This window comes from Halichoeres trimaculatus, unplaced genomic scaffold, assembly GCF_033239565.1.
Source record: "Halichoeres trimaculatus isolate MK-OKI-2021-1 unplaced genomic scaffold, fHalTri1.1 fHalTri1_scaffold_3, whole genome shotgun sequence".
Taxonomy (NCBI): Eukaryota; Metazoa; Chordata; class Actinopteri; order Labriformes; family Labridae; genus Halichoeres; species Halichoeres trimaculatus.
Genome location: NW_027437181.1, coordinates 30,805,437 through 30,823,180, shown reverse-complemented (window position 1 = coordinate 30,823,180; position 17,744 = coordinate 30,805,437). Strand labels below are relative to the sequence as shown.

General features: G+C 39.0%; 2 protein-coding genes across 3 annotated transcripts in view; one reads left to right on the top strand and one right to left on the bottom strand.

Annotated features, from left to right (window-relative positions):
- Positions 1–807: 807 nt before the first annotated feature.
- Positions 808–9,182, bottom strand: lsm14ab (LSM14A mRNA processing body assembly factor b). The gene is made up of 10 exons (XM_074666883.1): positions 8,854–9,182; positions 7,596–7,759; positions 6,437–6,590; positions 5,995–6,189; positions 5,574–5,657; positions 4,711–4,887; positions 4,161–4,314; positions 3,781–3,807; positions 3,177–3,417; positions 808–2,621 (listed from the first exon to the last, which is right to left on the bottom strand). Exons 1-10 carry the CDS (start codon positions 8,975–8,977, stop codon positions 2,598–2,600), a joined length of 1,344 nt encoding a protein of 447 aa, XP_074522984.1. The 5' UTR covers positions 8,978–9,182; the 3' UTR covers positions 808–2,597.
- A 1,876-nt stretch (positions 9,183–11,058) lies between these two features.
- Positions 11,059–17,744, top strand: part of LOC141787433 (transcription initiation factor TFIID subunit 4) — a 129,153-nt gene continuing 122,467 nt past the window's right edge. For both annotated transcript variants that reach the window (XM_074665784.1, XM_074665783.1), the window contains exons 1-2: positions 11,059–12,473; positions 15,301–15,455. In XM_074665784.1, the coding sequence (XP_074521885.1) occupies positions 11,117–12,473; positions 15,301–15,455 (1,512 nt within the window). In that variant the 5' untranslated portion in view covers positions 11,059–11,116. The remainder of the gene's footprint in view (positions 12,474–15,300; positions 15,456–17,744) is intronic.

Genomic DNA, 17,744 nt, shown 5'->3' with positions numbered 1-17,744 from the left:
GTCCAAATAAAAAAACGTGCTTTAAATTTCTTAAAACAAAATGTTTGATGTTTGTGTAAATGTGTTCACTTGCATTTGTGTCATAATATTTTTATATGACATTCTTACCTTTTAATCAAAGAATCAGTCCCATCAAATTATCATGTGTAACCACAAATTTGTACTTAACTATATTATCTTTTTTACTACAACAGTCAGAAAGGATTCAAGCTGTCCATGAACAGTGTGCCCACAGCTGATTGACTGACATCCCTGGTCCAGTGATCAGGTGAACTAACGAAGAGGAGAAGAACACGCTGCTAAACAAATAATTTCACAGGTTGCTCCTTCAGATTAGTAACTGCTCAGACAAACACAGATTTGACAAAAAGCTGATGCCTCTTTCCAACCACAGTCGGTCAGCTCAAATAGGAGGCTAAACCTGATCCCGATGGGAACAAGCCGCCCTTCAATTGGGACAATTCATAGCGAACTCTTGATGTAGGGAGTGTCTACAAAGTGCAAAATAAAAACAAAGAGGAAACTCAAATATTCAGGGACTTCAACCTAAATGAATGTTGTTCCCATGTTAATGCTTTGCTGTTGGTTAGACTCCAACTGTCAGCACAAGAAGAGTTAGACTGTATTAGGAGCTCATATCTTACTGACATCTAATAACTTGTTTCCAGCTTTAAAAAAAAAAAAAATTCATAGACAGAAATGAGAGGTAAGAGTGTATACACGGTGAAAATTCATGCCGATCACAAAAGAAAACTCCTGAGACATGGATATTGTACAACTCTTTATTTTACGTAAAAACTCAATTTTGTTGATATTCTCAAGAAAACAATTCCTGGTTTACAATTCCAGTGACTGGAAGGAGTAACAAACATACCAAAAACGTGTCAGTTTTCAAATATTCAGTTGTAAGTTTTGTCTCAAATTCAGTATCGCTGGTTTATCGTGAAAGCCTTTATAAACTGATGGATCCTAGTGGCTAACATGCAGTGATTAGCGATCTGTGAAATATTCTGATAAACAGCACGTTTTCCACTGGGCTGCTCTGTTCAAACAACCTCAGCTGCTGAGACGATCGAGTTTCATCAAGTAGTGCTTTGAGTATTTGTAACCTTGAAGTTAAAGGGACAGCTGTATAAAAATCACTCTGAAGGCAGAATTACTCTGATGTCCCTAAGTACTAACAAATCAGAGCCAAGAGACTAAAGAAATATTCATCCTCCCAACGTACTGGCACCACATCCAGTTCTTGTCCCTTTTATCACATCAGTAAAAAAAATAATGAGTTCACTCCAGAGAACGATCACATTGACAACAATGCAACAAGGGGAGCTACACAGAAGCCAGCGAGTCCATATCTAGCAGAACTTTTCCTTGTGTACTGAACTAATCTTTTTAGACATTTAATCCATTTACAAGAATTCCCATATTCAGTAAACAATCATTGCATCACTGCAAGCGCTCAGATCTGCAGTGGAAACAGCAACAATGCAGATGACACAACTCTAAGACAATGCAAGGATGGTGATTACAGAATGCGGCGACAGACGGCTCAGAATGTTCTCCAACATGAAAAGTGAAAGTAGTAAACAAAAAATCTGAACTGCTGGGCTGTGAATTAGTTTAGTTTAAATGTTTTGGAGTTCCTTTTTGGCAAAAAAGCACAAATACTTTGAATCCAAGCTCCTCCTGACTGCAGGTCTCACCTGAAGGAGCCTGGGGAATTCTAAAGCCATGGATAGTATCGAATGTTTCTTATTCTTAAGCACGAATCATTGAAATGCTCTTCAATAAAACCAACTTGGTCAACAAATTCTACTGTCAAAAATAACCCTAAAGCTAATGCTGTAAACCCAAATCATCAGTCAGAAGTTTGGCCAGAAACTTACAACAAAGACAATTCATCTGATGTTTGGAGGCTGGAGGGTCACAGTTTGATCTAACGACTAAATACTGAACACACGTTTCTAAAAAGTCTAAACTGAAACTGTCCTGTGAGCCACAGTTTGCAGGGGGGGGCACCATGTCGGAGAAATACATTCATCAAAACAATATTCAGTTCAGGTTGTTGTGTAAAGCTTTCGCTACTTCACCGTGAAATCATGGATGTACAAAAAGTAACTTTCCTGCAAACTAAGTGAGAAATACTGAACAAATGACGACCAAACTAAATTTTCCAGAGTACAGAGAACTAAGATGAAACAGGCTGCAGAGAGAACTTTTGATGCCAACACAACAAACTAAAAGAAGAAAAATAAAGCTATCGATCACATGACCTGTGATCCACTCACAGTATCAGCGGGCTTTCTGCTCTCAGCGTATCAAAGACACATTCAGGACGAAATGAATTTGACTGAAGCAAAAATGCAGGATCACTCTAAAGCAGGGTGTGAGAGGGGCAAATGAAAACAGCCTGTTTGTCAGAGTGGAGGACAGAGAGCTGCACTCTCACTCTCTGGTGGAAAGTAGCAGACCCTGGTGCTGGTGACTGAGACGATATCTTCATTCTGTCTGTCAAATGCTGACACCAAACAACTTCTTCAACTGGAACTATTTCATGAATAGAGGCTCCCATTCTCTGTGGATCCACAGCCGCTGTACTATGCAGCCACTTTGTTCTCCTTCTGGGGAAAAAAAGAACAAACAAGTTCAGCAGGAGGGTTATGTTTCAAAACGAAGACAATGTTGCTAAAAATTAATGATAAATACTTCTTACATCACATCAACAAGAAGCAGAAGTTTTCATTTCAAATGACCAATGTAGACAGTGTTCTCACAGAAAAAACAAAGCAAGCTACGAAAGCAGCTACAAAACATCTCAGACGTTTTTCAGTCAGCAACCTGAACTTTAAAGTAGAATGTGAAGAATGTGTTATCATAAATACTAGAATGAAAGGAGTGAAAATGTGTATTTCAGGACATCTAAAGATGTTGTTGTGTATCATCTCTACCCAAAATACATCTTATTCACCAAGCAGCTGATTCACATATCTTTGTTTCTTTAACTTTATAATTGTATATTTAAGAAAAGACAATTCCAGCTTGTAATCTAGGATGAACCAGGAATGGGAAATTATCTTTTTTTTTAATACATCCCTTGGGTGAAAAAATGGTCTTTTGCATCTTTGGCAGTTCAACACCACATTTCTTGTGACCAGTGATTAAAAAAAATATCTTACCCTGTATTCAAAATCAGAGAAATCCCGTCCTCCTCTGCCACCTCTGAATCCGCCCCTGAAACCAGGTGGAGGACCCCGGGGTGGCCCGAAGGAGCCTCGGCTCAGCGGTCGCCCTCTGCCTCCTCTGGGCCCCATGAAGCCGCGGCCACGGAAACCTCCTCTTCCTCGATTGTGCCTCAGAGGGATGCCGAATGTCTCAGAGTTCATGCGCCTCTCTTCTGCCCAGTTGGACCTTCTCTCCCTGTCAGACATAAACAGCTGTTAGGATCCAGATGTTGTGAAGCAGAGAAACCTCATCACAACTACAAGACAAAAAATAAAAGCTCCACAAGTTCAACTAGAGGTTTTGGTTCCAAACATCTTCAGCGTTTCTTTACAACTCAAAGACCTGAGAGAAACTGTGCAACTCTGTCACAGCAAAGCCGAGAAAAAAACACAAAACAAAACAGTGCTCAATCTTCTTATGAACTTAATGTTAATATGTTAAAGAGTACATGGTGTAGTTTCAAGAAACACAACACTTTAAACTTCCCTCCCCCTTAAACAGATAAAAGTAAAATTTAAATCAAAGGAACTAAAATATCCGTAAACAAAAAAGACTCACCTTGAAAATCCTCTATCACTCCCTTTACTGGAAAAGATCAAGAAAAAAAGGGTTTTAGATTATTCAAGAACACATTAACTTGTTGAGGTTTGGGCTTAATTCTAATAAATGTAACTATACTTATGGGTGTGATTACGTGAGCACTGACACTAGTATATTAGTCACTAACATGTTCAATGATGTGACACTATAACTGATGTATGTGAATACTAACACTAAAGGCATTGTGACAGCAATTCATTTAGTTTGCAAACATTGAGAAAGCAAATATTACTCTTCATTAATGAATCCATCTTCTGTTGCTGTAGGAACCAGCTGAAACCTACCAAAAGTTTTAATATTGAGGAACAACAACATGAGCATGGGCATGACTGAAGTACCTTAAATCATCACAGGACAGGTTGTCAAAGAAGGACTTGGACTTGTCGTAGTAACACGAGTTGCTGACAGCCTCCTCCTCCTCATTGGTCCCCTCGGCTGGATGTTCTGAGTCTGCAGTTTCTTCTCCATTCAGAGCCTTTTCAGGCTTGTCATCTTTGGTTATGTTGGAGGGGATAGATAAAATTAAATGCATGAAAAACAGAGTTACTTAATTTAAATAAAAGCTGACTGCCTGAAACATAGAGCCTAAAAAAATGCAGGTTAACACAACACAGGGCTGAATTGGTCTTTTAATTTTTCATTTATACATGTTTCTTTGGCTTTGGCTGATGGTAGTTTGGATATTGTTGAAGGTATGAATGACTCCTATTTGCTGTTACCTCTCAGTCTGATTTAACACTTCCTGCCCAGCTGCCACTCACAGACCATTTGTTTCTCAGCTCTTGTCAGTATTAAATCACAAGAAATAGTCCTCTTGTTTGCACATCAATAGGTGAATGAATACATCTGTTCTGTTGCCTTTTACATCTTTGAGTATTGAGGTCGCACCTTTCAGCTTGAGCTTGTTCTGCAGCTCTTTGTCGATCTCATCCTTGTGGAAAAGAGCATTGGCAGTCTCAAAGTCAAAGTCTTCCTCAAACTTCATGGGGCCATCTCTGCGCACGTTCACTTTGCCTCTGCTGCGGTTTCCTCTTCCACGTCCTCTGCGCATTGACTGTGCTGCAGCTGACAGAAACAAAGGAAGAAACTGAAATTCAGCAATGCTCTAGTGAGCCAACATTTCAGATTACTGTATGCAAAAAGAATGAGCTAGCAGTGCTCGGGAATGATCTTGCACCTCATATTTAGAGGGCATTTTATTTGTATGTTTGCTTACTTTTTCCCTAAATGAGAAGGACAGGAACTCAGCACTTTTAATCCATCCTCCTCTTCAAGAAATAAACTCTTTCAGCAAGAACACACAAACTGAATCTTATCACCAAAGTTAGAACCAAACATCTAGTTTAGAATCTTTACAGTCCACATCAAAAAGTTTGACCTGCAGCTTCTTGGTAAAGTCCTGCTGTGCTCTGCTGCGTCACTGAGAAACCTTCAGAGACTGACTGTTAACGCTTGTAATTCATCTTTGCATCTTTAAGTAAAACATGATTTTTTTTTTTTATCACACCACAGCTAAGGCTGTCAGAAGAAGACATGGTCAGAAAAAATAAAGCGCAAAAACAAATTCAAAATTTATCTACTGAACTCTGAGTCATACACCAGAGCAGCTTTACACAAATGATGTAGAACAGACGACACCATTCAGCTTTGATTTCCTCTTCTCTAAATCAACCTGAAAGCAAGACGCCCATAGTACAGGAGCTACTTGTTTTTGTTGAAAAATCTTCTCCCAGAAGATGTAAGTTACTCACCAGCAGCTTGATGCTTGTTGGGATCCCTGTTTTCACCAGCAGCTTGTTCATGTTCTGGCTGTGGCACCTTCTGAACCTCAGGAACTGAAAAAATACAGATGATTATAGACATCAGTCCCACTCAAAAACAGCTGCAAGTCTCTAACAAAGCACAATAAAAATGAGCATACGGTGGCCAAGACCAGTAACTGTAACACTTTACGCGCTGTCAGGATAGATACACACACACACACACACACACACACACACACACACACAAACCAAACAGTAAATAAACTAGAAACATCAGAGCCTCATTGCCCTCACATTTGACAGAAAATGTCAGAGGAGCATCTGTAAAAAGGACTCTGACACAGTTAGCATCCAACAAACTTTTATGCCCAGGACCTGAACAACAACACATCTCAACAAGCACTCTCACCTTTTCTCGGCTCCAGAAGGTCTGGGGGCTTCTGGCTGCCTGTGGTACTGCTGGTGGGTCTGGGGGCTGCAGTTGCAGCAGGTCTCCTCTGGCCTACAGGTGCAGGTGGTGCTGGTGCAGCTGAGGTTGGAGCCTTTACTGCCTGCTCCAGAGAGGGACTCTTCCCTAAAGAGTCAAGAGGGGGGCTGGTGCGTCCTGCAGAGGCAAATCCACAAAAACATAGAGCTGAATACTGGAGGAAACATTAAAAAATGATGTTGCCTAACATGAATTCTTCTTTGACTTGTCACACAGATTTAATAAAATGTAGAAACAGACATATTTACAGTAACTCCACTTTATTCAATGGGGCTTCAAAAATCAGGAGAAATGAGTAAAAGAGTGAAAATCATTCATTCAGCTCTTGAAATAAAATAGAAACAAAATTAAAACCACTTCTTACCTCCGGCCCCAGCAGCTCCAAATGGCTGAGCTGAGAGCGGTGTCACACCAAACTGGCTGTATGGGGCGACCGGGGCTCTGCTGTATGGAGGAGCAAAAGACCCAGCTGACTGGAAAGATGGCGGCGGTGCAGCGCTGCTCGGTCCAATTGATGACTGGACAAAGAAACAGACAATGATAGAGAGGAGGAAAAAACAAGTGTTACTTACATGACTCATTTAGGTTAAATCACATGATTTACACCTGGGGTAGCAGGGAGGAAACTTTCCCCACTCGACACTGAAGCCCACTGAACATAAAATGTGCAGTGACATGGCTGAGTTCTGAAAGTCTGTATGGCATGCAAATTGGTTCAAAACTAACATGATGAAAACAGAAACCAGGGGCCCTAGTTTTGTTGCAACTTTGGGGGAAATTCAACAGATTTTGAAGGATGAAGGTGGGGGCAAAGTGCTGTCAAAATGAACATCCCAGTTAAGCAATTAACTTTGCAGACAGCAGTTCACAAAGTGCTACGACACAATGCAGAACAGTGTACAATGTTAACCACCTTCTGTTACACTTCTTGTATTTGCTTTGAAAGTTGATTGGCATTAATTGGGCAAACTGTGTTGGTCACACATCACAGTTCATAAATTTTATAATTCCAGCACACGAATCATGTGTTCCTTTGTATTTCAGTGAAATATTCTTCAATAAAACCACAAATAACCACATTTGTCAGAACTACAGGAGCATTGATCTGATTATCAGTCCTGATACATGACAAAGGACTAACTCCAGGACTTTTAATTAATATTACCAGTTACACCTGGGCCTGTCCCGTTGCAACAAGTTAACCATCGCACACTAGAACAGATTTTTTCAGAAAGTGTTAATGGAGCTTGTATGCGGGTAGAAGTTAAAACAGATTTAGGAAAGGAGAGATACTAAAGGAAGATTTCTATTCAGCACAGACTGTTTCAGGTGTCTCTTCTGGTTATGCACAGGTGTCACTGATAACATTAAATGATGCATCTCTCAGTTGTCAAAGTGAGTTGGCATGCAAAATGCATCAAATCAAAAAAGTCTGTGACTTCTATGTAAAATACAAGTAAAAACCAGGCAAACTTGCTCGCACAAGCACTTTGTTGTTCAAGTAAGCAAATAGATCAACTTACTTGAACAATAGCTGGGTCCTGAGGCAGAGAGCTAGTGGCTTTGGGTGGCTCACAGACTGTGAGGTCTTTAATGTCACTTCCTCTGAATATGATGTACTCAAACACTTCATCCCGAGGTGGGATGGGCCGCTCGGTGGGTCGGTCCTCAGTGCCAAAAGAGCGAACTGGTGAGAAGAGCAAAGAAAAATGAGATTTCTTTACACTATTAATCCTCCTCTTGGGCAGGATTAATCATTGCTTGAGCAAACTGTAGGCAATCTTTGCATAGCTTAAAACACTAAAAGCATCTAGATGTTTTTTTTTTGAAATATGAAGGTGTTACAGCTAAATGTTAAACAGACAGGTTTTAAGCTTAGTTTCAGAATAAGTTGAGTCTTAATTATTTCTAAGCTTGATTTGTCTTTGGTTTATAAAAACCAGAAACAAAATAGGTAATAAAAAACAGTAACTACATTATGAAATAAAAAATCAGACAGATTGGTAAGAATCTTAAAGATAAACTTGAATTGGGTTACAACCAAGATTAAAACTTTGTTAGTCGTTTGAAGTGTTTTGGTTGATCCTCCTTAGATTAACAACAAGAATAACAATAATAAGACCAAAGATCTCCAAAATGGCAAGAAAGGGATTTTCTATTTTCTCGTCCCATGTTGACAGAACAAAATACAATGAAATAGCCTGATTTCAGAAAAAAAAACAGACCCAAAACTTGCTAACTTGAAAAGACTCAGCTCCTCTAAGTTTTGTTCCGACCTGATATTTAAAGATTTTTCTCCTAAAAATCATTATAATGAGTTCGATGTAAAAAAAAAACCCATCCTGACTATAGTACAAAAAATAACCAGCCATGTGTCAGGTCTGTGTGGCTGAGCTCTAAGTGCTTAGTGCTTAGACGACTCAGTCTGTTATCAGAGTTCATCACACAAACCTTTAAAAAGATGACTAAAGGAACCTCAGTGAACTAAATTTTCAATTTAACAGCTTATGTTCGAAGGTTTTAGGATATTGACTATCGATTCAACTATCGACTATGAAGCACTTTGTGAAAGTAATCATTTATTTCACTTTAGTCCAAACACAAGGTAAACAAAGGACGTAAAGTGTTAACTCCAGCACCACTTAGCGAGTGGTTTGCTACACCGCCTGCTAGCATGGCTACATAGCTTGCACTTCACTGTAGAGTCTCCGTCATTTAAGAGCAAACAACGTTTTAACGGTGTCTGTGTACTTGAGTCTACCTTTGAGTTACTAAACTTACCTTTAGCAAGAGCTACGGTCGAGTTTTCGGTGTCAATGGTGTACAAAATTCCTTCATACCGAATTTCGGCCTTGGAAATCAAGCTAATTTTACTCCCAATGTACGGCGTCCCTCCTCCGCTCATGTTTGTATTAAGCTAAAGATCGCACTAAATACCACGAAATCTGGTTTCTGTGGATTGAAAGGGTAGATAAGTAGATAATTGAACTTTATAGTAAATGCGTCATTAAAGTACACGGCGCAGTGAGTCGGACTAGCCTTTAACCGAACTGAGCTCTAACACGACATGGCCGTGAACGTTTTCCTCTACAAGCCGCTGAGGATTATGGGAAAAATGTTGTCTTTGTAGTTTTCTCTTTCTCCTCCTCCTCCTCCACCTCCACCTCAGCAGTACTGCTGTCCCTTCTTATTGAATTCGATAGGTAGCGCGGTTATACATTAAAAAACTGGTTATTCCCTTTTTGTTTTGCCTTTGTTAATAACTCTGAGTTGAATATAACACTCATACTTAAATATGATGCACAGATTTGAAATTCAGCCATCCTATTTGTATGCTAGCGATCGTCATTCATCCCCAATAAAGCCACGGAATAATTTTCTAGTACTTCACTTTTATACACAAAAAAGGCATCACAAGACAGAAAAATATCAGTGGAAAATATGAAGTATGGAAAAACCATAAACTGTAAAATTAAAGAATATTGAAAGGAGGTTAAAATGTATATCTTTTTATATCTTTTTCTTTCTGTATATTTATTTATTTTTTTATTCTCCATTTTTCAAAAAACAAACAAACAAACAAAAAACATTTTCTTTTACTTGCATACCCTAAATTTGATTTATCTTTGTGTTGGAAATTAATGTTAAACCGTGCTCATCTTTTTTTTTTTTTATTAAGTGTTTATCCTATCTTGCCCCTTCTTTTCTGCCATGCTTTATCTGTCATAGCATTTTCTAAATGGCTGTAACACCCTAATGAACACAATGTCATTTGATTTTATCAAGATCTTCTTTCTTTTCTGAAAAACAAAAGCATGATACAAAAAATAAGAACAAAGCACATTTCATTTTAAGTAACACACCAAACACTTTTGAGATATGAGACCGAGTACGTTTAGGCTACATACTCTGGCAGAAATTGCTATCAACAGAACCACTTACTTTCCAATCTCTATCAGATTTGTAATACTACTGATTGGTGAGATTTGTAATACTACTGATTGGTGTTTTCAAATCTTTGGATGTCTTGTCACATTGTTTTTCTGATTAAAGTTCTACCACATTTTCAACCAGCCTTTGGACTGTTCTGCTCTCCCGGGCCCAGGATCTAGAAAATCTGTGCAGCTCTGAAAAAATTAAAGAGCTCAGAAACTCACTGACTATTAATACACTGACTTTTATTACAATCACTGGTGTTGACACCTTACCCTAACAGCCATTCAAACCTGTGTTTTAAACTGTGTTATTATCTGTTCAAGAGGGTGTCAACTTTTGATTACGGCCGTTTGGTCGATTTCAATTATCGTTGTAATTTTAAAAGGGCACACATAGTTCTGGATAATAAATGTCTTCTCCTCATCAGTGTCCCTAAATAAAATAAAAGTTTTCTGCATGATCATATTAATATGACCATTAAAATATGATATGATATGATATGATATGATATGATATAATATGATATGATATGTGATATGATATGATATGATATGATGATATGATATGATGATATCATATGATATGATATGATATGATATGATGATATGATATGATATGATATGATATGATATGATATGATGTGATATGATATGATATGATATGATATGATATGATATGATATGATATGATATGATATGATATGAAATTGCTGGCCAATATTTCGTAAGCACAACCTTCACTGGCAAATTGAAAAGCCGACTAGCATTGGTGAGGACATTTACAGTTATCTGGACAATTAGGCCTATTAATTACAATTAGGCTACGTTAACTGTATCATGTTAGAATTGGCTATTGCAACTATCAAGATGCAGTTTCCACCGATTTCCTTTCACACTGTTTTGTTAAAAATACGTTTAATTTCTACCTCATATCTCGAAGTAAAGTATATAAAATAGACACATTTATTTATATTTCTAACCGTATAAAAAAATAAAGCCAGGAGACCCCCTCCTCCCCTCGCCATCTAATGACGTAAGATTCATTCCCAGAATGCCTAGTAACACGCAGGCGCACTGTAAAAAAACACAGGAGCTCTCAGTGATCAGAGATGGCGGGCGCCTCCGACCCCCTGGAAGATATGCTCTTTTCAGAGGTGGATGAAAAAGCGGTGAGCGACCTGGTGGGCTCGTTGGAGTCACAGCTTGCTGGCCAAAGCAACTCAGCAGGTAAAACAGACGAAAACGGAGGCGCTGGCTCAGTGGCCCCCGCTAACCATCACTTAGGAAAAACGCTACCAGCTCCAGTGGGCACCACAACAGTAGAACAACAACAACAAGGACGGCGGAATAAACCTGAGATGCGCCAGGAGATCAACTCTAAAGACGTTAGCCCGGATAAAACTGTCACGTCTCCTTCTTTGGGCTGCACGCCTTCTTTTGACCAGCCCTCCACCACTTCAGCTGCCGGTGTGAGCGCCACTAGCAGCGGTTTGCAATCACATGGAGCATCCATCACAACACTGACTGCATCTGGTGTGTCAACTTTGGCAGCTCCGCTGAGCAGCATCAGCACCACATCCAGCCGGGGGTGTAAGGTTTCCCCGGGTGCAGGTGAGACGTCGACTGAAGCCAACCCACCGAGAAAACGCATCACCACCCCGCGGAGGAGCGCTTCTTCGCGGATAAAGAGTTTCAACGGAGCCGGTGTTACGACGAGGAGGAACAGCAGCACAGCAGTGGTGGAAAACGTTATCTCCGAGGATACAACCACAACAAACTCCACCCGACCTGTAACATCCTCTATTAACACTTCCACTTTCACAGTTTCTAACGCCAGCCTGCCTGTAGGTCAGTCTGCTATTGCTTTGGACCGGGGGACTCCCACCATTGCTTTACATAGACTTCCCAGTCATATCGTGGCAAGTATTGCCCAGAACGGCAACGGGACCACTGTGTCGGCCTTGGTCCAGCAGGGCGCCCGGGTAACATCCACCACATCTCCAGTTTCACAGGACAACCACAGCAAAACCCTCACAGACACTGGGGCTTCCAAAACAGACGATTGTCAGTCCAAAATTGTAATGTCAAGCCAATCTGTCAATTCTGTAATAAACACTGTATCTGCTACACCTTCTGTTGTCATACCAACAACATCTACAACAGCAGCTGGAACAACAACCACCACAACAGTAACTCTAAGCTCTCCCACAACTGCTGCTTGTGTTACTACAGCGGTGGCAACAAGTTCTGTGTGTGGAGCTGCTCAAACGACATCAGTGACCACCACTATCAGCATGGTCAGACCTGCAGCCCCCTCCCCATCCCCTGCTGTTGCCACCACTGCACAAACTCAACCTCGCCCTGGACTCACAGCACCTCAAAGGATCGTAGCCCCCCAGCTGATTGTGAGACCACCTCAGCAGCAGACGACCATTCAGCTGCCCCCTGGGTTTACCATCCCTCCGGGTAAGGTTTGCTGGAGAGGAGAGAGTTAAGAGGGTGCTGTTGGCACCTGTGGTATAATAACCATATGGGCCCATAAGTGATACAAAGTCTTACCTGTCTACATGGATGTTGTGCGTGCTTGATGTCTTGTCATTATAGTATATTCTGATGCATTTGAGAAGCCCTACAAGTTTCCAGCCAACAAATTTGTTTCATTTCTGGAGGAAAAATATGCCTGTTGATAGATGCTTTATTCACAGTAGCTGTGCTGTGAGTTTCAGCATGTGTGGCCCCATGGGGAATCAAACACTTAACACAGCAGTGTAATAATGTGCCAACCGAGGCGTGTAAATTATAACATTTACACCAAGCATCTGCAACAGCACCATAACACAACACTAATACCACATCTGTGAATAAATTTCAATAAATACGACAAGTGATGCTTAAAGTTTACATTGCAGCTTTGTCGAATGAAGTCTAACTGTCCTCTTGCATAATTTGGTTGCCATGCTGCACATAACTATTATTTTATTATTATTCCCTGTAGCCTTTTGATGAATTTCAAGTGCAAAGTTTGTTAAGTAGAGAACATGTGGAGTATATCTTTCTGCATTTATCTACATTTGAAAAGTTCACTGTCAGTGTGTCAAGATGGCTGTAACTTATATAGCACATTCATGAGGAATTCCTCTAAGTGTGCACAGCCTTATGACATTTTTCAAGAAAGCAGTGTGAATTAGCTGTAGGAAAAGTTACACATGTTGAAAAGAAAGGCCTTTTACTTTTTGAATGACACAACCAAAAAAAATACTCATTAGTGGAAACCTGTTGCTATTCACACAGTTCTGTTACAAGCTGAAGCCAGGTATGCTGAGTCTCATTTTTGGGAAATTATTGTGGATTGTGTTTTCGTATTTGCTGTAGTTTATTTTTTTAATATAGTGACCTCTATTGTTCCCAGGTTGTAAAGCCACCAAAGACTGTTTGACATCAAATGGTGTAAAAAGCAATAAAACAATCCTACACATCTACCTATCATATAGGGAAACATGTTCTTAATATGGTTACCCTTCTGGTCAGGGAACAAACCTCTGCAGATGTGCAAGTTTGTAATGTTAAGTAATAACTGTAGACAATTTTTTGTCTGGAATAACACCCTGAGTCATCTCACCCCAGGATTAACGGCTCATTCAGATAGAAAGATAATTACCAGAGAACGTAATTAGCCTCAGGTCTTGTTTGCTTAGAGGTTCTTTAAAGATTAATAAAAAAAAGAGTAGCAAAGCATTTCAACTTGACCTGGCAGTGACACTAGAATAACCAGAATTCCTACTTATTGTAAGTTTTACTCATCATTTTCTTTGCTACAGCCTCAGTAAGTTTTGCTTTATGCAGTACCATCAAAACACTATTGTCTTAATCTACTGTTCTGCAGTTTTACTCTTTACATCCGCTGATAATAGTAAATCTTAACAGCAGACTGAGATCAAAGCATTTGGGATATTTGGTATCAAAACCACACAGTTTTACTTCCCACAGTATTAATGATCATCCAGTGCACTTGACATGCTGGTTGCTTATTGCTTCCTTTATACTGTGTTAAAAATTAACTTTCCAGGTCTTTTCTTTCTGATAAGAGGCCTTCATTAGTACAATAACAGAAGGTTTTTTTTTTTTTTAATATCATACCTGGCTTTTTAAACATTGATACTTTCTGCCTTTTAAGTTCCGATAATTCACTCACTTTTTAATTGCATATTAAATCATACAAAAGCTAATGATAGAAATCTCCCTATTCTCCTTTTTTGGTACATAATTTAAACATTGTAATAAGGATTCATGTGCTGAATAGTCTCATGGTGAAAGTGGAAAAAAAACTGTTTCCACTGAAAAAAAAGGAACAACAAGAATGTTTTGGCAAACAGGTATTACATTTTGTGTTAGTTTTAGTTTAATTTTTTATGCCTGTGTGAATGTGTGTTTTTTGAAAGAGGGGGTATTGATATTTTTTTTGCAAACCTATACTATCTTTCTGGTACCCTCACAGCTTTTAAATGATTTTCAGCTAAAAAAATCCTAATTTTCTCATTTTGGTGTTTCAGAAGTCTAAAACACTTCATATTAGCTGCTGTGTCTTTAAGGCTCCCTGCGACATAAACCCCTTCTCTCTGATTGGCTGGTCCTCTCGAGACCTGTTGGGGGAAGAGCAATGGACAGACCTTTTTGTTTGAGGCCTGCACCCCCAACCTGTCATTGAGCATTTTGTAGATCCTTGTGCAATGACCTAGGGATGCACAAGGATCTACAATATATCGGTATCAATATCGGTAGCGGACGATGTTGGTAATTTTTTTTTTTTTACCACTATTGATATCAGATATCGGCCTACAGCAATATTAATGTCAAATATCGGTATTGGTAAAAGTTTTATATCAATGCATCTCTACAATGACCTCATAATTTCAGTAACTCTTCTGAAGAGAATAGCACATGCTATTTTAGAAACAGACTGTTTCAAGCAGTTTACAGACTGATTCAGGGATTTCTACAACATAAATATGTGGATGTTTGAGAATCTGCACACATTTAATGTGTACATCAAACATTGTAACTTGATAACTATTTTAAAAATATGAGAAAGCATAATACCCCCTCTTTAAAGATACTTGGTTTAGCTTCCAGTGAGTCCTCTAATATGCAGTGCTGTAGTCTGTGCATGTGGCTTGTACACTCCACAAACCTGCCATTGACATCTAAAATATATATCTGCCTTTGGTCAGAAGCAGCATTCAGTGCCACATGGTTGTTTTGTTTCCTCTAATGACTGTTCCTTATGATTGTTCAGGGATGGTGTTGGTACGCACTGAGCTGGGCCAGCTGGTGATGGTTCCTCAGCAGGCTTTGGCTCAGGCTCAAGCTCAGGCCCAGGCCCAGAACAACATCTCTCCACGACCTGCCACCCCCACGACGGGAGCGTCCTTTAGAGTCACAACTCCACAGGTGAGAGTCTGCTAGGGAGCACGCACATCAGCAACCACAGAAACACTTAAAGGAGAGAGACCACAGCGGTGTAACCACTGAGCCATACTGTGTGCTTACAGCTAGACAGAAACTACAAGAGATCAATAAAAAAAAGACGTATTTCATATACTGTGTCATGATAAATCTGGTTCTGGTATATATACTATATAGTATAGTATATATATATATATATATATATATATATATATATATATATATATATATATATATATATATATATATATATATATATATATACAGTATAGAATTTATAAGCAGGTTTTCCTGTTTTATATAATAACTGCAGTATATGCTTCCTTTTAAATGTTAAAATTTATGGCTTTTGTATGTCTAGGAGCACATTATTGCTTTCACTTTGGTGCCAGTTGCTGACTCCTCTTACTTTACTAACGCCCTGTTGTGAAAGTTGGGAAATTTAAAGACTGGAAACTGAAAGGAGCTAGTTGAAAAAAGGGAAGGGCTTTATCTGAAACAGCTGTATTTTTTGCCTGTTGCAGCAGCAGCTTTGCACAATTGTGATTGAAGCCTGTGTCACGAATGAGCCTGGAGGTAACATCCAAAAATAGCATTTATTTTTTTAAATCTGTAATACTGTAGGTCTTTTGACTGTACTTGCCCATTAATGTTTGTATAGTTTAACATGAAACAAACTGTTATCCAGAAATAATATTTGAACTCTTATACACTTAACTTACTGTTGAAAACATATTGCAACCAAGAATTAATACTAACATTGTGGATTTTTTTTTTGATGATACAGAGAGTATTTATATTAAAAATAGGTTAAAAAAAAGAAATACATGTGTTAGCCTTGATTCAGAAGATGGGCATCAAGGAATGTCCATGACCAGAAGATAATTTTTTTTATAGATAATAGTAAAAACTGAATCATGTTGGATTCCATTTGAAAGGTTTTCAGACATGGAGAAGTTATTTTTAATGATAGCAGGAACAAGTTTGAGATCACAGATTACTAGTGAAGTGTGGACAGCTCCTGGTGCTGAAAAACAGCTCAAAACAACATGAAAAGGAAGGGCATCTTGTCTTGATAAAATTATTGTGCTTTGATTTTCACACAATTAATTTAAAGAAAGTAGTGTGTAGAGTATGATATGCATACACATGACACGGTAGTTTATCTGTAGCATTTATCTGCTTTTTTTCTGGTAATGTTAAACAACACCACCACTGCACTTTACAAAAACACAGAGACAGCTCAGCTGACAAGTCAAAAGTCATACTTATCAGTCAGTTACTTTGAGCCACTACCTTAGAGCTAAGCATACTGATGTCAGTGAGCAACTGCATCACAGAAGCAGATAAATTTCAAATGTGCACATTGCCACACTGTGGATGAAAATAAACCCAAGAAGTTAACTATTGCGCTCACTGAATGGGTGAAAACTGACTGCAGGCCATGCAACACTACAGCGGACTTAACTTTTTTGATTTGATTCTCAAATCAAGATGGTTGTAAGAATTGCTCTACATTGGTAGTATGTTTTGAAAAGCAAAATTTTGAAATCTAAATGTGATTTGAAGTGCAAATTCAATAACTGTCGAACAGATGAAGTGACTAACTCCTAACTCTTGAAGTATTGATGAATTTTTCTTCCTCTCATTCACCTTTACATACAGTGAGATTATTGAAAAAAGCCTCTGCAACCTTTACTGGTTGCCTAAATCAACCCTATACAACATGCTGTCAGGGATTAGTCCTGTCCTACACATTCCTTATTTCTCAAACATTTCTCAGTGAGTGCTGAATAAACTAAAAGAGCTGAGCTCCACTGTTTGGAGGATTGTGCCCACAGTGCCTACATGTATCAGGATGTATCGTGCCTGTGCAGCTGCAGTCTGTGCTTCTCTGTTGCATTTCCTGGGCTCATACAGTTACCACTGAAACACTGTGTTCTGTGTCCTCATTAAACCTCACCCAGATTTGGCAGCACAATATGAGAAAAATATGGGATGGAGTGATAAAATTATTCTGTATTGCAATAGTTGCTTAAAGTGCAATAAATAAACGGATATCTAATGCTGCATTTGGGTGCATGCAGTTTTTACTGTAAGTTTTACTCAACACCTTTACCCAACATGTCCTTCTCGAAAGAGATTAAACCTGAAACATTATTTTGACACCACTTTAGCACCAGATGCTCAGCTCAATAGATGCTAGCTAGCCTCAGCATCATATCATAAAAGCACGGTCAGAATAACTTGCTCCTTTTACAATAGTTAATGTAC